Source organism: Mya arenaria, chromosome 5 (genome assembly GCF_026914265.1).
Source record: "Mya arenaria isolate MELC-2E11 chromosome 5, ASM2691426v1".
Classification (NCBI taxonomy): Eukaryota; Metazoa; Mollusca; class Bivalvia; order Myida; family Myidae; genus Mya; species Mya arenaria.
Window position 1 is genome coordinate 12,779,725 of NC_069126.1, and position 20,972 is coordinate 12,800,696.

A 20,972-nucleotide genomic window follows, 5' to 3' on the forward strand; every position below is an offset into this window, starting at 1 on the left:
CCTGGCGAAGGCCGGCGGCATATACGAAGTAATTTTAGTTTGCATAAAATTATAATTAAAAGCCAGAATGTACTTTTTTGAAAGGATCTCTTAAGACTTGTTGTTTAATTAATTTTCAATCCCAATGCCATTTTATCAGTAAAATCACACATTTCATCAAATTGACATATACAGCATATGGAATGTTGTCATAATAATGGTTGCACTAATGACATAATACGAATATCGCATCTATGGTGTAGCGCTATTTCCGAGATCCGAAAAATGCAAATAAATGCAATTATAACAATAACTCCCTCATGATTATTGACGTCGTCTTATTCCATTTAGATGTAACGATTTAAACTCTTTTCTTCTTGAGGAAATTAAAATACCTTCAGATATATCACACAAATGGATGTATAGGTTTTCATTACAAGGTGTTCAATATAAAATTCACACAAAACAAATCATTGCCTTTATACCACACGCAAAGGCATGAATGTTTGACAAATAAACTTTAAAATATACCATCGTTAAAAACTTCTTATTTTATTAAAGATGCAAGGGTATGACGTTGGATGGGTTGCACTTTGATTGCGCAGTTTAGAATAAGTGCCCTTTCCCTCGGAGCGCTCGGAATATAGATTAATCTCCTCGAAGAACAGTTCGACAAATTTAATCTTAAATAATGCACTCTGGTGAATGTTATACAATATTGATTTTACAGTACTTTTTTCTTTTTTTTCTTTTTTTTGGGGGGTGAGGGGGGGGGGTGTTGTGGGCTGGTGCGCTAGATCCGCTAGTTGATGCCAATTATTGTCCCTGTAATGTCAATTGAGTAATTATCCAAGACCGTATTAAGAGTCACCGCAATGTATATGGCGTTAAATACACACAACGAGAGATACACAATGTAACATGACAACAAATGACTTAGATGTAATTAAAATAAAGTATACAGTACATGTTTGGGATTCAGCCACGGAAACTGTAAACGAAAACAGGGGGCTCACTTGTTTGGGATGGGGGATATCTGTTTACGCCTACTCAACCTCTACCTCACACTAATAATAAAAGGGGAACTTCGGAAAAAGCCCAGTGAAGCACTTAACAACGATCTTCTTTGAATGCACAACGCTAAGGCCTATATTGAAACTTAACGGGAGACACGCAACATCCCAAAGCAATAAAGGTATATTATACATGCATCAAAATATCTACATTTATAAACGTTTGGATGCGGCCTTGAAACGATCAGTAAAGTGTTTGCATGAATGATTAAACGAAAGCACCATGGCAATAAGAAACAATAATGTTAAATGCCGTATATTAATAATTATTGGTCTGCCGCTTAAGGACGGTCAATGAAAGGACTGAATTGAGGGCTTAAACTGTTTTAGTACTTAATTTTGTGAATATATTAGCCTAATGGAGGCTAGTATCAACTTATAAGATAATACTTACGCTTTGACCTTAAATAGGCCATACTTAAAGTTTACCAAGGTTTAAAGTACACAAACATTAAGAACATGTGTCATAAATTTGGTCGTTCGGTTGTTGATTTTAGTATGTAAGTGTATAAGTTTATCACATAATTATGATTTGCTTTATACTGTATGTTAAACGTTGAGGTTACAAACTTTGATCAGTCAATGAGAAAGACGTTCATTGAGTTAATCCAGTGTATGAGAGATTTACTCAAAAATCATAAATAAGACCAATATCAAACGAAAACGTAACATTAACGACAGTATCAGTTTGAAAACAATAATAATAATCATTAGTACGCAACGACCATTTACAGACATCTTAGACAAATACATCAACACTGATCAACAATGCTACCTCCTTTAAGCACGATACAAGCATACATATACTGACCATCTCATACAGCTCTTCTTAGAAAAAGGAAATAAACACATATGCACTCGTATTTCTAATAGCAAATTAAGGTGTTCGTCAATCATATTAACGCAAAGCCATTTCTAGGGGATTCTTTTCTCAACCCAGCGTTCTTGCGAGCGTAATTTTCAAAGATACAATTTAATTCAGCGCTTAAAATTACCCCAATACAAATTGTGAATGCACGGATGCACAACAAGGAGATGAAAAACAACTATACAAGAGCTAGTTCCACGTTATCCAATCGCCCACACAATAATGGCAGATGTCACCATCTTTGATGTGTGAAGTTGGACCTTATATGTAATTCAATAGATGGGTATTAGTTAAACCCAGGGTCATTTAATTATTATTGAACTAAAACAAAATTGCGAACAGTAGTATCCAGAATTCATTTAGTAGGTGACCCGATGTGTGATATACGGGGCTCAGAAATCGATATGGTTTCCTTTGCCCCGTATATCTCATATCGGGCCACCCTTTACTTGTAATGTGTTGGTCAAGAACTTCGTACTTTTACTCTTCACTTTTTGAAGAAATTCCGGTTTGGATATTAACACCTATTATTAATAATAATCCGGTCAATTGTAAATGTCATTGTGAGCTCCAATACATGGAACTTTAATTTTATTGTAGTTTGTTCGAGACCAAACGGGATCACATTCACAACATTTTAAAGTCTAAAATTGCCAAATGTCGGTTAACAAGAAATCTAAAAAAATGAGTGCGTATCTCCACTTTATGCAAACAATCCTAAAAGCATTTCTTGCACGTACACGTACAATGTATAAAACCTTTACTTAGAGAAGAGCAACTAATATTGTTAATTCACTTTCATATCCTATAACAATCGACAGAAAGTATAAAAGTTAGTAAAAAGACGGAAAGAAAAATGCATGCAAAAACCAACTCAAAAGTTTTCTTTTACATGGTATGCTTGATTCAGTGTGAGTGGTAGTCATATTTTTGCAAATAAAATTGAGCTTCTTTCACTTTTGAAAAATTGCGATTATCATCCGATGAACCCAAAATCTTCGGATATTTTCGGATCGCGAATTTCGCAAAGGAATATACATGAAAATTGTTTATCTTTTTATTGTTTGTTTTGTGTCAGCAATCCCCGAAAAACGTAAACCAACATTTTAGAAAGTGTTAATTTATGATATGATAAATGTATTGTTGTCATCAGTGTTTGAATTCAAAAGTGATTTCAAGTGGTTGATCTTTTCCCGCGTTATTGTGATTTGTGTAATTTGATATCCAGTTTCCGGTTACGGTCGGGTCGTCCTATTGACAGAATGGGTATAAAAAATAACTGCATTTGATTGAAATAATGAACTGTTGGTGTAAATATAAGCATTGAATTGCAGGATTGATGTCATAATCAGGGATATGAACAGCCCAACTACGTGCATACCCCAATAATGACATTATGAAAATGAAACCTATTTCCTCTGTCTTTACTTTTTGTCGGGCAAGTTTTATCTCTTCCTTCGTTGCGAGTTCAAACATGACAGCGCTGTTTATCCATTCGTCCTGAAAAATGTTACTGTAATAATAGTAGTCTTCATCGCTAAATTGACCAAATTCTAAAAAAATCATCTTTGTCAAACATGTCAGTTCTGCTTCTGTAAGAATCCTGCTGATGTCTTTTGCAGACGGCAAAATGGCAATTGATCGATTGATCAACTCTGGGAACAAATGTACAAACCAAGGACTTTTGAAACACGAATCAAGTGTTATTGTAAGAACAATAATTCCTTCTGGTCGCAAAACTCGGGGCGCTTCTTTCAGGGTCTCAACTGCTCCTATGAAATTTCCACTTTCACCCATTGGTAAATGGTGTAGTATCTGAAAATGAATAGTATTTTCGTCGTTGTGAACACAAACCTTCTCAAATCCATCTACTTAAACATGTAGGCGTGCGTGTGGACTGCTTTGTAAGGGGGCATCAATAAGGTATGCGATATGTGTATACGTATAAAGCGTCTAGCCAAAAAGTCAAATGTACATGGTAAATGTGTGTTTCATGTCAGTCTGGTCCATGTATGTTAATGCAAAGATATTATATTTTTCACCATTGCTAATGCAATATATTATCAATGCTTTATATGCGACGTTGAGGCGTTCAATGAGAGATTTCAAATTGACTTGAAATTTTACTGGTATTGGAAGCTACATGTTTAGGACGGTCAAGTAGTGTTTCGCAAAATGCATCTTCACAATATAATGCAATTATTTCCAGTATGGACCCGACTGGAATTCACGCAAATCTGTAACATGATAACTGGTCAACTGGATAAAAAGAATCACTATCTATTAATAGATTTATACAACTGGTTATCTACTTAACTAGATAACCATGTACTGCTAGAAGCCGGGAATGCATTTATAGATAAGTATTTTTTTGGCTCGTTCCAAGACAAAATAAATAAAGTTGTCAAAACGTTCAATCTGTGAGAGTGCAGCTTTAAATGTCATTAATTCAATTTTCAGTAATATAATTAAATGTTACAAAATTATGTCACAGCATGTGTTATATTTTATAATATTTTTTTACTTATCTTTAGCCCATGGCTTTAAAAATGCCTTGTTTTGTAAAAAAATATTAATCATATTATATGTCCGACACGTGACAAGTATATATTCACATATATGTATTTAGAGGAGAAGCTATTGTATGAGTCTTAAAACACTGCCTGTTCTCTTATATAATTGTGTGAACGTTTTTCCATCTAAATATTCTGAACGTGGCCATAATGTAATGAGTCGCAGAAAAAACTAAATATATGCGTTGAATTTTAATAAAACTTATATTGATCTCTATATTAATCCATTTAACAGTACGGCAAATTTATAAAATAACTGAAGTTGGAGCTAGTTAAACTTTCAGTTTGTTCAAAATGAAATGAAATTCTTGTTTCGTAGATTAAGAAAATGTGTCGATAACATCATAAATAGTTTATATACCGTATTTAGCAGGACGCCGTCGAATAAATCGTCTTCAAACGGTATATTTGGCAATGTATCCTCCACAACGGCTGTCACCTTGTCTGCGTAAAGAAAACATAATCGTTGAAAATGATGCAGTCTCTTTTAAGAACTATCTAAGAATAAATCTATTTTTCGAAAGGATAATACAAAACTTACTTAAATCATTTATAATTAGCTTTCTTGACCATGTTTGTTCAACATGACAGACTGTTTGTTCAAAATAAATTAGAAGCAATGTATACAAACTAAATACTAAAAATACTGCAGGTGTCAGGTCGCAATTTGCCATGTGACTTGAAGAGGCAGAATGTTTCCTTGACATGGATAATATGTTATAGGCAGATCATGAATAAACGAAAGTAAATTTGTAAAATCATACGTTTTGCGTGCGAAAACATACTACATTGTATTTGTAAACATTTTTGAAGCTAAAAATTAAACACAATGTATTTGCCAGCACATTATTGTTTTCAATTTTATTAAATCTGTATCAATTTTCATAATTTGCAGTGCAGTGTTTTTATCCGTGTGATTGAACTGTTTGGTCGACGTTGAAGTCAGGTAGTTATCTTAAAAGTAAATAACCTTTAACCTTTTTAATTAACAGAAAAACTGTGGAAAATACCTCTTATATATGATAGGTTCAGTACAGTATCACACTGAATGTATAACTGAATGTATAAAAAGCTACACGAATGATGAGCATTGTCTTACCTCTGAGGACTATAACGATTCAGTCAAACTTGCTAGACATGATAAACATGCGTTTAAAGAGGAGTTCGCAGAGAAATATCTTACCGTTATAATTGTTTACCAAGGCGAGCTTGTTAACAACATACACATATAAAAACAACTTACTGGCTTTTATTTCCGAAATCATTCTTTCTTTTGCCACATTAAGCATATCCCTGGATGCATCAAGCAAAGCCATATTTCCCACACCCATTTCTAGCATTGGTTTCGAATAAATCCCCGTTCCGCAGCCCGCAACCAAAACATGAAGGTCTTAAAAGTACAAGAGAATAGTAACAACCAATTTATTGAACATACATATTTTTTTCATAATAAAATAATTGTTAGTTGATATATATGCTTTTCGTAAATTCTTATAGTTTGATCTAGTTTCATAAAATTTCCTCTCAAACATAGTCGGATTAAGTGCTTCTTTGACCTAAATATATGGTCTTTGACAGTGAAGATCCGTTTTGGTCAATCTGACCTCAAGATGACTGTTAGGTGATGTCAGGTGACAGCCATGATGACCGTGCATGCAGGTACCTGTTCTTTAGTGGAATTATTGCGGACACAGCTCTATTGCGCGGTAGAGTCTACTTTGCACATACTTTTTCTTTATTCAATACGATATAAATAGATTAAATCCTAAATTTTGCTGTATCTACTGAAGAAAATTTATCGAAATGGCGCAAATTAAAATAGCAGACAGCCATAAGAGTGCAAATGGCCATGTCAAATATCTGTCTTGGAGACACTTGGGGTCAGTTTGGGCTCTATCTGTCTCAAAAAAGGTAAAATGCAAATTTATAGTTGAATGGCACCTTTTTTTACATTGTAGCTTGATTTATTCAAAACTTTTCGATACGGCTCAAGATTCCAAGATTCGAATATACAGCTCGGCTAAAAACCAGTTGCCTGTTTCCGGTAGGTTGTAAAACTTTCATTTTTACCTATTTACCGATGGATAACCAACTATATGGACTACACTTTTTGAATTGTCAATGGCGACTAGACAAATTTCAAGAGTGCGTTTGTTGATATCATTCGCATGTAATTGATCGGGTGTGTATAGAAAAGTTGATTTTAAGTAATTCATTTTTCACCCTCAATCGTGTTTCTTTGCCTTCAACACAGGCTTGCGTGAACGTAATGCATTTATTTTTGACATGTCTGTAAAACCACAGCCTGGATGATTAAGTTAGCGACATAATATGTTCGATATACTATATAAGGTATAAGATATCAATGCAATACATCAAGAAATTGCTGAGATATTGAGTTTGTGAGTCGAATTATAAAAGACCATAATTTGTATATGCAAAGTAGAGTTATCTTACTTGATTTATTAAGTAGGCTGGATGGTTGAGCACCGTTCTTTAAAGTTTAATTTTAGTTTATCAAGTAGTTAGTGAGATATTTACTTATGTGTGCTTACATGCAAACCCTTAACCAGAATATGAAGTTGAGTAATATGCTTATATGCACCTACGCCAGGGTGAGTAGATTAGCACCCTTTTGTTTTTAGGTAGTTCTACATAAAACAGATGGAGTTGCAATATGTTTCAGGAATACGTTGCTGGCTGCTCTCTTTTGAATAAATATCACTTTTGACACGATTTAGTTACTTTAACCAAACTATACCACAGTAATCAACCTGCGGTGGGACATACGAGCTTTCATATACTCTTCATTATATATATATATATATATATTATATATTGTCTTTAAGAAAGGTTTCATCATTTTATAGTATGTATTGCAGACCTGATCTATTTGTGAATTCCATTGTTAACTAGTGTCGATGATGTCAGACAGGTTAAGAGATGGTAACTGTTTCAGTAGTCGAATGTTTGTACTAATAAGCATACCCTTTGTGTTGATTTGATTTATGCCATATTATGTGCACCATTGTGTTTCAATGTTTAAGCTTTAACGCAAACTTGTCCCTATTGTGTCATAGCCTGATTCATCAGCGGTGGAGTCGTCCACATAATATGAATATTTGATGCATTAAAAATACATGAAATAAGATAATTTATGTACATTCGTAGTTTATGGTCGCGCAATTCTGCTTAGTTTCTAATAATCTATCCGAAAATTATTTTAGGATTGAATTTGGCATATTTCCATTCCAAAGTTCCGAAAGGATGAATCTATTGTGATAAGATATGGATTTCGCAATGAAATTTACAAACGTCTCGGGCTTTGAACCATATCGTCTGTCTAGTTAAAAAACAAACTGCTCGCCCCTTAAAATGGCAATTCTTAATGCCATAAGAACTGTGTTCACTTTGCACTCATGTCTCTATTTGAATACACTTTCAGGCGCGTATGAATCTAGCCATAAGGCCGCCAATTCGCACGGGCTGACCTGTTTATTATTCAGGAACAACAACATGCCGATTGCTGTGGCTGCCGATTTAAAAGACCGACTTTCAAAGCCGTTTTGACGAATAAGATTTCAAAATGGCGTCGCCCATGGAGCAAAAACAAAATTATAATGATATCGTTACAAAATTGCATAACATGTTTGAACATTTAAGTAAAAACATGTCTGTGAAGGACACTGATGATTGTAAAATGCATTTTTTCCTTTCACCCCATTTTTCCACCAAAGGAAGTCGGTCAAATGGCATTGATTTGCCAAGAAAAATGTACCAGTGTGACGCACGAACGTTTTTAAAATTTCTTGAAAGCAAGGGCATTGTCGATGACAGCAATATAGGTCCAATAGTAGATAATCTTCGAAAATATAATCCACAGATTGCAGAATTAGCCACCTTGGAAAGAAGGAAAAAAGGTAGTGTAAGATGACGTCCTGATGTGTCAGATTGACATCCATGTAAGCTAGTCATTCTAAAATGCTGTCCAGGCTAAACATCATCGAAAAAGAAGCCTGTACAGCATTTTAGAATGACTACCTTGTATGCTTGATCATTTTAACCACTTAATTAAATCAGTAAGTAATTGGAAATAAGGTATGAAGCCTGATTTGTTTTGGTTCGGATGTGCTGAATTGTAGGTTTGATTCCCAGCTTTGTAATACCAAAACTCATTTAAATATGGTACCTATAATTCTCTTGCCTGGCACTCACCATTAAAACCAGTTTTATTCCAAGTAAGGTTTATTCACAAAGAGCTAGAGTATCTTACCATGACCTCCTTGTTTATCACTCTGTTTCTTCAACACTTCTAAAATCTGGACTTTACTCATAATCGGATACCCTTGATACATATCTGTGTTATGCTTTGGTACTGCAAGCAATTGGGCTAGGAAAAACTTGTGATTGTGAATAATTTGGGGCACTTTCATTTGTCCCACAAGGAACCAGTGTGGACAGACACTCTTACTTACTTTTTCCCTTAGAATATAAGTATCTGTCATGTGTTTGCGGTACAAATAGAAGAATCGGAGCCGAGGGTATGCGCGTAAGCCGGTAATGAGGCTTGCCGAGTTACCGGCCAGGCAGCGTGCCCAGCACGAAATCTTTCCAGACCGGAAAAACATGATTATATTTTTCTTGCATCTAAAATTCTATGTTTTTTTCGGTCCGGATCGGGCACACTGCGTGGCCAGTAACTCGGCAAGCCTGGTTACCCGCTAACGCCCGTGCCCCGGAAACACATTATAGATTCTTATATTCTGTCGAAAGCTTGATTTGAACTTGGTTTGCTGATTCAAAAGAAATTTTCAAACAGTGATTAAAACCTCTTGCCTACAGAGATAGCTGACACTTCTGGGTTATTGAAAAGTATCTTATTGTAAGATGTGATTTCATTGGAAAAGAGTTGTCTCCCATGCCTCATGCATATTCATAAAAAATGATATTTATAAACAAGATTTGTCAGTCAAATTATCCAAATAACATTTGAAGAGTAAGTATCTTTGTTTGACCCGGAATTGCATTCATGTTCATCTTGTGTTACTTTATATGACACTTTGAGTAATGATGGCTTCACAGCAGGGTCAAGCCATAATGCAGCCAATTGGCATAGACAGAACTTCATAAACTTCAAAAGCCTCTTTGTAGAAAGTATATCATTGTTCTTTTTAAAGATCAGCATTTAAATGCTACCTTTTCACAGAGAAATTGACAGTAAATAAAATAATTTATATCTATTAGTTTTGTGGTAGAACTTAATGAAACTCCTTTGATGAATAAATCATAAAGTGTATAAGACAGTATTCCTCATCATAATTAAATTATGTCATACATGCAGTATAACTTTTATAGCTCCAGTCTAGCTCCAACAGTGAAGTGTGAAGAAAGGCTGTCGAAAGAGCAAAATAAGACCAATCAACAAAAGATTATAAGTATCTTCAATGGCCGAGAGTGTAAGATAGGTTCATTCCACCCCGAGCGTAGGGTGTTTTGCGGAAACAAGGTTTACCGAGTTCCGCAAAACACCATACGCGAGGGTCGGGATAAACTATCTTACACGAGCGGCTATGGTAGATGCTTTTTCTCCCACCTCAGTTACACAAAATTAAGTAAAAATGTATTTTTTTGCTGGAACTCTTTTGTGCTTAAGTGAAAATAATTGCCAGGGCTCGAATTTAAGAAATGTTCCTACTTGCAATTTTTTGCAAGTGGGTATTACTAAATTTTCAACTCGCATTTTCATAGAGTTACTTGCTTTTTTTTCCAAAGTATCAAATTAGGTTAATTAAGCATTCTATGCCATATAATAAAGTAACAAAAGTCAATGCAAATGTATTATAATTTAATAGTCTTAGGAGGTCTGCTAGTTTCTTCATTTTTATCAGTACTGAAAGTGCTAACAGTGCGACAGACCTGAGGGCACGTGCGTAAGCCCGTAACGAGGCTTGCCTCAGTTACTGGCCACGCAGCATGCCCGAGGGTCAAATTTTTCCATCCGGACCGGAAAAACATGATTAATATTTTTTCTTGCATATCTAAATTTATCAATTTGTGGAAAAAAATGACGTAGAAAACTATCTTTTGTACAATTACACCAAAAAGCGTGTGCGACGTTGTTTAATGATGTCATAGAGCACAGTAATTTTAAATAACTAAAAATAGCATGTATTACGATAACTTTTTTTCAATTTTAATTCAAAGTCTTGCAAACATATATATTTGATTGCGCTTTATTGAAATGGCATGATATATTTTTCATAAACCATACAATAAATAAAATAAGAAGTGGCGCGTTGTTGAGCGTGATTCATCTTACATGGGGTATGTAAGATGGGTCTTTCCAGCACTGGTCACATGACTGGAAACACACGTCCGGTATGCAAGAAAAGAATTTCTAGCATGGTAAAATTATTGGATCTTCTTATCTGAGGTGGGAGAAAATTAATGTTCATCAGTGTTGAAAGAGATCGAAGGATATATGTGAAAAATATGATTTTAATAGTCTAGATGGGATAATTGAAGAATGAATGCACAATCTAACATTCTGTTGGAGCGACATGCTAATCTGCGGTTGCGTTTATACTTGTCATGTCACTTGTTGATGATCATCTCTATACAAAACAAAGAGAGGATGATCATGTTGAATGTTTCCCCCGAGGCAATATTTTGTCATTGTTTTGTTGGAATCCAACTAACAATGAAATAAAAGCTGCCAGAAAAGGACATTTATGGAAAAAAATCAAATTTTATGCTGATCTGTAACAGCTTGAACAATATAATTTTCCATTAATTTCATACTTTTTATAAATTTCAGTTGAAGTTGACCCTGTAGTCGATTACTTAGAAAGGACTTGCCCCCGTCAGGTTGATGACTTCCTACCTAAAGGCCTGATTCCGTCTCGATGCAGTGAGAGAATAAGGGTAAAGTAATTGCTTCCACATTATTATTTCTTCTCATGTTAACTACAGGCAACTACTTTTTTTTCTACTTAAGCCTATTCAAAAATATATCTGTACCAGGGAAATAAAAAAGTTTCATTTCTGCCCATTTAAAAAGGAACACAATATAATTTTCATTTCTGTCATCAATTTTGATTGAAGGAACTGATAAAAGATACTTGGTGTTAAATTAATTTATTTTTTAATTGTGAAGCCATGAATTGAATTTTAGATCACTTTACAGTGTTCTTCAGGAAGATTTAAATATAAGAAATAAAAAACTGTTTCAGAGTTACAGATTAATAAGTTTTTCAATGCTTTAGAGTATTACTGCACACTTTTGAAAACAATTGGGTATCACACATTATAAATGAGTATATCAAGTTTGGAACTATTACCCCATCGCTTTGATTTTAACCCTTTTTCACATTTGAGTGTTGTTCAGGAAGATTTTTAACAAAAATAAAAAAACTTGTTTAATATGTTTAAAAATTGGAACAAAGTTCTCTGCAATCAACAGGATGATAAATATATTATATATTTCATGATGTGTCCTTTCTCAAAAACAATGCATTCAATGCGCATTTAATACTTATTATACACAGTGTTATTTGCACCTTATTTTTTTACACAAAAATATTCAGTAAATGTCATGCCTTGACATTATGTCCTGAAAATTTGAAGACATAATCAATCGCAATGACTAGTACACATCTTTTTTTAGAATCATTGCTTTTTGGTCAACAACCCTCCTATATATTGTATTTTAATAAAGATTTGAAAAGTTTGCATGGCTACAATGCATTTGTAAGTGTGTTGCCCCTTGTTGCTCCTTTGGCTACAGAATTTCATTTGTAAATCATTGCACACTTGTTGTGAGCAAGAAATGTTTTTATTATTTGGAACCTTGTCCACCTTTGTTGATTTAAGGATTGGTCAATTGTTGTGAGCAAGAAATGTTTTTTTCTATTAGGAACCTGGTCCACAAATACATACTTGACAAGCCTTTGTTGAATTAAGGATTGGTCAATTATTGTATATTCATGCTATATAGATATGAACCGGAGTATGCAAGCAAATTCTATGAAGCGTGCTAGGACTTTTGGGGAAAACTCTGAAATATGCCTGCCTGTGTTTGTACAGCATGGACACACACATGTGCTCAATCCAATACAAATTTACATTCTAAATAGTTATTTATCATTATTACAAATGAGTCAAATCGTCTGCAGCTGAGTATTTATTAAATAACATTTATCAACAATATACATTTGTATTTATAATTAGAATATTCGATAATTGAAACATGGTATGGCTTTGGTTAAATGATGTCGCTCTTACCAAATCCGAGCGCAACACAATGATGTCATACAGACAACGCGAAAACTTTTTCTTCTTCACAGGACATTGCGACAGGTAAACACTGAAAGTTTACCTGTCGCACCAAATTTTTACCTGTCGCAATGTTACAAACAGTATTCAGTTACATCAGCCTAAACCTTGATTTTAAGCCTCTTTGTTAAATAAGTTTTGTAATTTCCCATTATAACAGGTTTAGATCATTTTGGTTAGATTTGTCTTACAGTACAATAATAAATTACAAAAAAAAAGCCAAACATAATGTAAAAAAATCAATATTCGGATCTTATAAATGTCATAATTTTTTTCTTCCAAAAAAAACTCATCTGGTTCGTCTACCCATGGAACAGCTAGATCTTACTCTTTTTATTCATCTTTAAATTAAAGATACAATACGGTTAAAAAATGTAACGAATTGTACTACTAGTCAAACTCAGGCACACCATTTATGCAAAAACGAAAGTAGAGTTCTTGTTATTGGCAATGTTAAACAGAGCGGAAAGAAAGTCAGCTCGGTATATTAATCATCATATTTAAATTAACACGATTGCCGGGAACCACTACATACGGAATTTTGTAATTTCCGAACATTTCCGTAAAATAAAAGTATAAGAGTACGAGCTGAAATCGGAACCTTACGCCTTTTATCGGCTTTTACGGAAACATGTCGAAACGGGGTTTACAAATAGTGAAACACGGATTAACACGCTGAATAATCATGATATAAAAATAACTCTGAACATTTATTTAGAAACTGAAAGTAAATTTTCCGAAAATTAAACGGTGCTGACTTTAATTTTTCACCGGACATTGTGACCGACCAAAACAAAAGTTTCGTCGGTCAAAATTGAAATATACCGGACATGTCCAACTGTCCGACGGACATTCGCATTGTCTGGTCATAACGCCTTATGGTTCATACAATAAGATATGTAAAAGTTTTTTCTATACTATAGACTAATATTTTTTAGTGTAGCTCTATCATCATATGTAAATGATAGAGGTTTACCGACAGTTATTTGGACACTTCAGGTAAAATACTTTTTTGTCATAATTTTACTCCAACTATAATTGCTACTTAATTTTTCAGAAAAGAAAAAGCTGCCATATGCAAGATGCTCGAGATAAAGGAGCAGCTAAACGACAGGCCATCTTTACCAATTGCTCAAAAGCTCGTGCTTTCAATTTGCACTCCAAAGAAGTCTTTGATGTTGCCTGTTCATCTTCAAATGTCCCTGTCGACCGATCTATATGTGTTCATCCAATACGAGAAACATGTGGTAATTCAAGTTTATATATATTTAAAGACAGGCTGCTGCAATAGTTGGACAGGGTACTAGGGAAGAAAAGGGCGCATGAAGTACTTGAACATTATGAATGTGACAGAAAATGTTAGGAATTGTGTTTAAAGCTGCACTCTCACAGATTGAAGGTTTTGACAACTTTTTTTATTTTTTGTCTTGGAACGAGCCGATTTTTGTGAAAATCCATGAAAACCAGTTGAATAAGACTGCTGACAAAAAATAGATAGCAGGTATTTATTTTTAAGTTCAAAAATTGATGTTTTATGCATTTTTCTTAAACCGTTTAGGTCATTAACGGAAATATGAAAATCTATGATCTGATTTTTTGTCAGCAATCTTATATCATTGGTTTGCAGATATTTACGCAAAAATTTGCTCCTTCCAAGACAAAATATAAAAAAAACTTGTAAAAATGGTAAATCTGCGAGGTGCACCCTCGCAGATTTACCATTTTTAAAACAATTTATGCTTCAACTGCCTGATATGTAAAAATATAACCATATTATTAGTTTTGATGAACACAAAAGAAATCATTGACAGTCTTAAGCATTTCATTTTATGGGTGCAGAAGGCTGCCCTGGCTGGCCTCCATGAGGACAGAAGCATGCTTGTGATAAGGGACAGGAGGCAGCTCTCTTTCTGGTCTATGATAACTCTTTGGCTTAACCCTATTACAATACGAGTAACATCATTATCATAACATCGGTTGTGTTTATTTTTGATCTTTCAAATTCTTTAGTAAGGGAAAGGGTTCAGAAACCCCATAAGACATACCTTTAAATGTCACACCGTCATGTTATTCACTTGTAAAAATATATATACATGTATATATATATAAAAACAAACATTATGCTGGAACCTTATGATGAGTGTTGCTTTTTATACGCAGCAGTTTTCTTCGAAAAAATGCTAACATTGATAAACGAATTAAAGAATATTGTCAGAATCATCTAAATCATTTAAAATAGATGTTTTAAAGGATTTCAACTGCTTTTTTTGTTTATATGACATTTTTTTTTGTCTGGCTTTTGTTATTGTGACATAAAATCTTGTTTGTTCTTTTCACAGATGTAAAGTTACGGGTAAAATATGAATATCAAGATCATCAAGAAATACTGGATGCCAACGTACATAGCCACAAGCCACACGAAATGGCTCGCAAGATGGACAAATTCAATCAAGCCAGCACAATACTGAAGGCTCGAGATCTTGGGGCTGTTGTGTGTGAAATCAAGTTTTCTGAGATCACTAGTCTTGATGCATTTTGGAGGGATTATGTCAACGGTTCCCTGCTGCAGGCCTTAAAGGGAGTTTTTATCACAGGTCAGTAGTCCTTATGTATTTGAGAGGGAATAAGTCAACCATTCCCTGCTGCAGGCCTTGAAGTGAGTTTTTATCACAGGTCAGTAGTCCTTATGTATTTGAGAGGGAATAAGTCAACCATTCCCTGCTGCAGGCCTTGAAGTGAGTTTTTATCACAGGTCAGTAGTCCTTATGTATTTGAGAGGGAATAAGTCAACCATTCCCTGCTGCAGGCCTTAAAGGGAGTTTTTATCACAGGTCAGTAGTCCTTATGTATTTTAGAGGGAATAAGTCAACCATTCCCTGCTGAAGGCATTGATAGGACTTTTATCACAGGTTATGTATTTGAGAGGGAATAAGTCAACCATTCCCTGCTGAAGGCATTGATAGGATTTTTATCACAGGTCAGTAGTCCTAATGTTTGTTGGAGTAATTATGTCAATTGTTTACTGCTGCAGGCCTTAAATGGAGTTTTTATCACAGGTCAGTAGTCCTTATGTATTTTAGAGGGAATAAGTCAACCATTCCCTGCTAAAGGCGTTGATAGGATTTTTCTCACAGGTCAGTAGTCCTAATGTTTGTTATCATCATTTTAAAGGTCCCCTGCTGCAGACCTAGAAGGGAGTTTATATCGTAAGTCAGTAGTCCTTATGTATTTTTGAGGGATTATTTCAACGGTCCCCTGCTGCAGACTTAGAAGGGAGTTTTTATCATAAGTCAGTAGTCCTTATGTTTTTTAGAGGGATTATTTCATCGGGTCCCTGCTGCAGGCCTTGAAGAGGATTTTTATCATATGTCAGTAGTTATGATGCATTTTGTAGGTATTATTTAAACAGTTTCCTACTTCAAGACTTATCACAGGTCAGTACTTATCACAGGTCAGTACTGCTAATGTATGTTGGAAGGATAATTTCAACGGTTTCCGGCTTAAGGCCATGAAGGAAGTTTATATCACCTGTCAGTAGTGCTCATGTTTGTTGGAGGGATTACATCAGCGGTTTCCGGCATAAGGCCATGAAGGAAGTTTATATCACCTGTCAGTAGTGCTCATGTTTGTTGGAGGGATTTACGTCAATGGTTTCCTGCGTCAGGTCTTGAAGAAAAGTTTTTTATCACCGATCAGTAGTGCTCATGTATTTTGGAGGGATAACTTCAATGGTTTCCTGCATCAGGTCTTAAAGGAAAGTTTTGATCACTGGTCAGTAGTGCTCATGTTTGTTCGAGGGATTACGGCAATGGTTTCCTGCATCAGGTCTTAAAGGAAAGTTTTGATCACTGGTCAGTAGTGCTCATGTTTGTTGGAGGGATTACTTCAATGATTTCCTGCATCAGGTCTTGAAGGAAAGTTTTGATCACTGGTCAGTAGTGCTCATGTTTGTTCGAGGGATTACGGCAATGATTTCCTGCATCAGGTCTTAAAGGAAAGTTTTGATCACTGGTCAGTAGTGCTCATGTTTGTTGGAGGGATTACTTCAATGATTTCCTGCATAAGGTCTTGAAGGAAAATTTTGATCACTGGTCAGTAGTGCTCATGTTTGTTGGAGTGATTACTTCAATGATTTCCTGCATCAGGTCTTGAAGGAAAGTTTTGATCACTGGTCAGTAGTGCTCATGTATGCTGGAGGGATTACGGCAATGATTTCCTGCATCAGGTCTTGAAGGAAAGTTTTGATCACTGGTCAGTAGTGCTCATGTATGTTGGAGGGATTACATCAACAGTTTCGGGCATCAGGCCTTGAAGGAGGATTTTATCACTGGTCAGTAGTGCTCATGTATGTTGGAGGGATTACGTCAACAGTTTCGGGCATCAGGCCTTGAAGGAGGATTTTATCACTGGTCGGTAGTGATCATGTATGTTGGAGGGATTACGTCAACAGTTTTGGGCATCAGGCCTTGAAGGAGGATTTCATCACTGGTCAGTAGTGATCATGTATGTTGGAGGGATTACGTCAATGGTTTCCTGCCTCAGACCTTAAAGGAAGTTTTTATCACAGGAAAGTAGCTTTCGGTTGATGCTCACTTTTAATGTTTACGGGTGGAATCATTCGTATCATACGATTATACTGTATATACCCAGTACAAAAGTCAAACTTCAGTTTTAGGTTGTTACCATTGCCATGAAACTAAAACTCAAAAACTATTCAAGATATTCACATTTAACTTGGTACACATTTTGTTAGAACCAATCAGCACATGTGTAGCAAGGCCAATTGCTGTGCCTTCAATTATTGTCATGCTTTTCAACTATTAGAATAACACTGACCATTTTTATTATATGTCTGTCTTTTTCAATGATTTCAGAAGCGCTTCAGCAGGTTGTTGGGGAGGAGCCAATGAGATTGCTTGTAACAGTTGATGAGGATGACTACAGAAGGGGTCGTCTCAAACAGCTGAAAAATCTCACCTCCTGAGTCAGGGACAATCTCAAATGTCTACAGTACCTCACTACCAGAGGAGAGGATATCTCAAAAGAAATCAATTTTCTATAATATTGAGCCTAAATAACTTACTTTTAGGAAAGAAATAAAGCATGATCATGCAGTTTACATGTATGAAACGCAATGAATTATATTGGTTCATGTAAGCAAAATAACTACTAACAGTAACTACATTTTTTCATTTCCTCCATGTCTGCCAGAGACAATAGTCAAGACTATTATCTTTTTTCAATGGTAAGAAGTTGACTATGTGATTGTTAAAGGCCTAGTTTAAGCCTTCTATAAGTGCCCCTTCCCTAAAACTGTGTGTAGTACATTACTTCTGTGTATTGATCTTTATCTTTATTGCCTTGTGCTGTCTGTCAGATCTCTGATCTGGGTATCCTGCTGTGCAGTTAAAGTTTTATCATAGAAATAGTCATTTTTTTTATGACACTGAGTCAATAATCATATACACAGGTAATTGGCCCCTACTGTGGCATCAGTGCATTGAACAGGGAATGCACAACAGGAGATCATCATGCCAAACACTCCTTAAACTAGGCCTTTAAGTGAATATTCTCCACCATTTTTGGCCAAATTGCCATTTTTTGTTGCAGCTTTTATGACAATTTCATGCCTTAAAGCTGCACTCTCACAGATTGTCAGTGTTGACACTTTTTTAAAATATGTGTCAGAATGGCCTGATTTTAGCCTGAATGCCTTCAATTCAGTCATATTACTAGGTAATTCACAATAAAACAGATCTCATTTGTATGTTGAACTGCAGAAAATTTCATTTTGTCTTAAAGCATGAATAAAGCTTTTAGCCATAAAACATTAATTTGAACATTGATATGATAAACTGTAATCGGATCTTATGTCAGCCGTCATATATCACCGGATTCTAGACATTCATGCGAAAATCTGCTCATTAAAAGACAGACAAAATAAAATAAAAAGTGTTCAAAATGATCCATGCCTGAGAGTGTGCAGCTTTAAAGCCTTATTACAAAGGGTTACATAGGTTCTTGTTATATTTTTAGTATTGAAGTTTATGCTTTTTGTTGCGCTATTATAATTTAAATTTTAAAACACTAGAGTATTTTGGGATGAATTGAAGTGTTCACACCATGTGGTCATTGTTATTGGATACCCTGGATTGTTTGTAACATACAGTCTTCTACCTATATCAAGATTCAGAAGGAAAGGGACACTAAGAGCTTTATAAAATGTTCATTATGCTATGATTTTCATACTTAAATAAGCTACTATATGATTCATTTTATATGGTTTTATATCTGAAGTGAAGATATTTAATTGATATTTAAAGGAACATTCTGTGTTCAATAAAGTGAAATGTGAAAAAATCCATGGTCTGATGTATCACTACAGTGTTTAATTGTCATGAAGATAAACTCAATTTTCAAATATTAGTCAAATCTCATTTCCCATCTTAGCATAAACTTTTTGTGGTGAAAAGAGAACAGCTTTATTTTGATTGCAATATTTTTATATGCTCGTTTTAAAAAACAACAACAGACAAATTATCATTTTACCTACAGCGTACATGCAGTTGGGTAGGTGGGCGGACAAGCACATGATTTGCGTCAAGTATGTTGCCCAGTGAATAATTTAGAAGCCTTTGTCCAATCTTCTCCAACTTTGGTCATAATGTTTATTGGCTTAATATCTGGGACAATTTTGATAACCAGCTAAATCGCTCCAGTTATTTGAGAGTTATTGCCCTTCCATTATATAAACTACCTAAAACTGGTTTTGTTCTATCAATAACTTTTGAAGCCTTTGTCCAATCATCAACATATTTGGTCAGAATATGTATGGAAATGATATATCTTGGACAAGTATGTTTACCAGCCATATCACTTGAGAACCTCGAGAGTAAATGCCCTTTATTTATATAAATTACATAAAGTTGGTCTTGTCCGATCATTTATTTTATAAACCTTTTTTCTAGTCATCAACTTTGGTCAGAATATATTGGCCAGGCTTGATAACCAGTCATGTCACCTCAGTCACTCCAGAGGTATGAACCTTAAATTGGAAAACAACTTTCTTTAGTGTTTTCTCTCTTAATATGGCTTCATGTACAACCAATTATCACCAAATTTGGTATCCTAAAATGAGGACAGGCAAATTTTGTGACAGTTGGCGCTTTTGTTTTTCTGCATAACCTTCCATTTAGGTCCCTGAATTATCTTTATAATCATTATTTACAATGTAACTGATTGTACAAAATGTTAGCATTAAGATTACCATTTGTGCATAATATATTTCTTGAATCATCTGATATACATCATAGTTTATATACATATGATTATTGCCATTTGTACAAACACATTCACATCTATTTGAACATTTGTTTGGAATGTATTAAAATTTAATGCTAAATTGTTGTTTTCGTTTGTTTTTGTTCAATGTAAAAAAATGAGCCAGTTTTAAAAAGGACAGGGTTCTGCAGAAATGAACAGGGAGAAAAGGGTTAAAGGGGCACATTGAATTGGGTTTCAAGAACACACAAATTTACAAAAATGTTAGAAAAGGTTTAATGGTAGGGGTTTAATGGTAGTAGTTTTAGGTTTTAACTACCAGATAAAGTAAGTTTTTTATGTATTTATACTTATAAATAATCTTTTTGACAAAAAAATATAAGAAGGCTAAAGGATGCTACTGCTGGTGTCCATGTGGACGAAACTGAGCTGCCAAAAAGGACAGAGTGCAGCACCCTTCGTTAAGTCGGAAGATAAGACCTTTATGTATTAAGCTAGCAAATTCTCCCAACGGAAAAGCACGCTTTGTAGGAAAATCAAGGCTGTCTTATGTTTGCAGTGTATTTGCAGTGTAAATACCGATGTACTCTTTCAAACTATCTCTGAAATCTTTGTTATAACCATATTAAACTTAAAAAAATGTAAGACATATTTAACTTACAAATTGTTACACATTTGATTTCATCGAAATGTGCCCAGCATAATACATTTCTTTACAAATGCCATTTCTAAGATTGAAATTTGAAATAAGACATCAGTATTTACATTGTAATAATGAAACAACCTCAAGTATGAAAAACAGCATTGATTTTACTACATGGGAAATCTGGGACTAGGATTCGTAATATTGGTGGTGTTAGTAGT

The 20,972-nt window shown here is 34.7% G+C and overlaps 1 protein-coding gene across 1 annotated transcript; it reads left to right on the plus strand.

The window, feature by feature from the left end:
- The first annotated feature begins 8,077 nt into the window (after positions 1-8,077).
- LOC128233459 (death effector domain-containing protein-like) lies at positions 8,078-20,223 on the plus strand. Its single transcript, XM_052947136.1, has 5 exons — positions 8,078-8,413; positions 11,311-11,417; positions 13,885-14,074; positions 15,167-15,421; positions 17,702-20,223. Exons 1-5 carry the CDS (start codon positions 8,080-8,082, stop codon positions 17,809-17,811), a joined length of 996 nt encoding a protein of 331 aa, XP_052803096.1. The 5' UTR covers positions 8,078-8,079; the 3' UTR covers positions 17,812-20,223.
- Positions 20,224-20,972: the final 749 nt, after the last annotated feature.

Coding starts and splice junctions, on each gene's coding strand:
- LOC128233459 (XM_052947136.1), top strand. CDS start 8,080: ATGGCGTCGCCCATGGAGCAAAAACAAAATTATAATGATATCGTTACA. Junction 8,414..11,310: donor CTTGGAAAGAAGGAAAAAAG/GTAGTGTAAGAT, acceptor TATAAATTTCAG/TTGAAGTTGACCCTGTAGTC. Junction 15,422..17,701: donor AAAGGGAGTTTTTATCACAG/GTCAGTAGTCCT, acceptor CAATGATTTCAG/AAGCGCTTCAGCAGGTTGTT.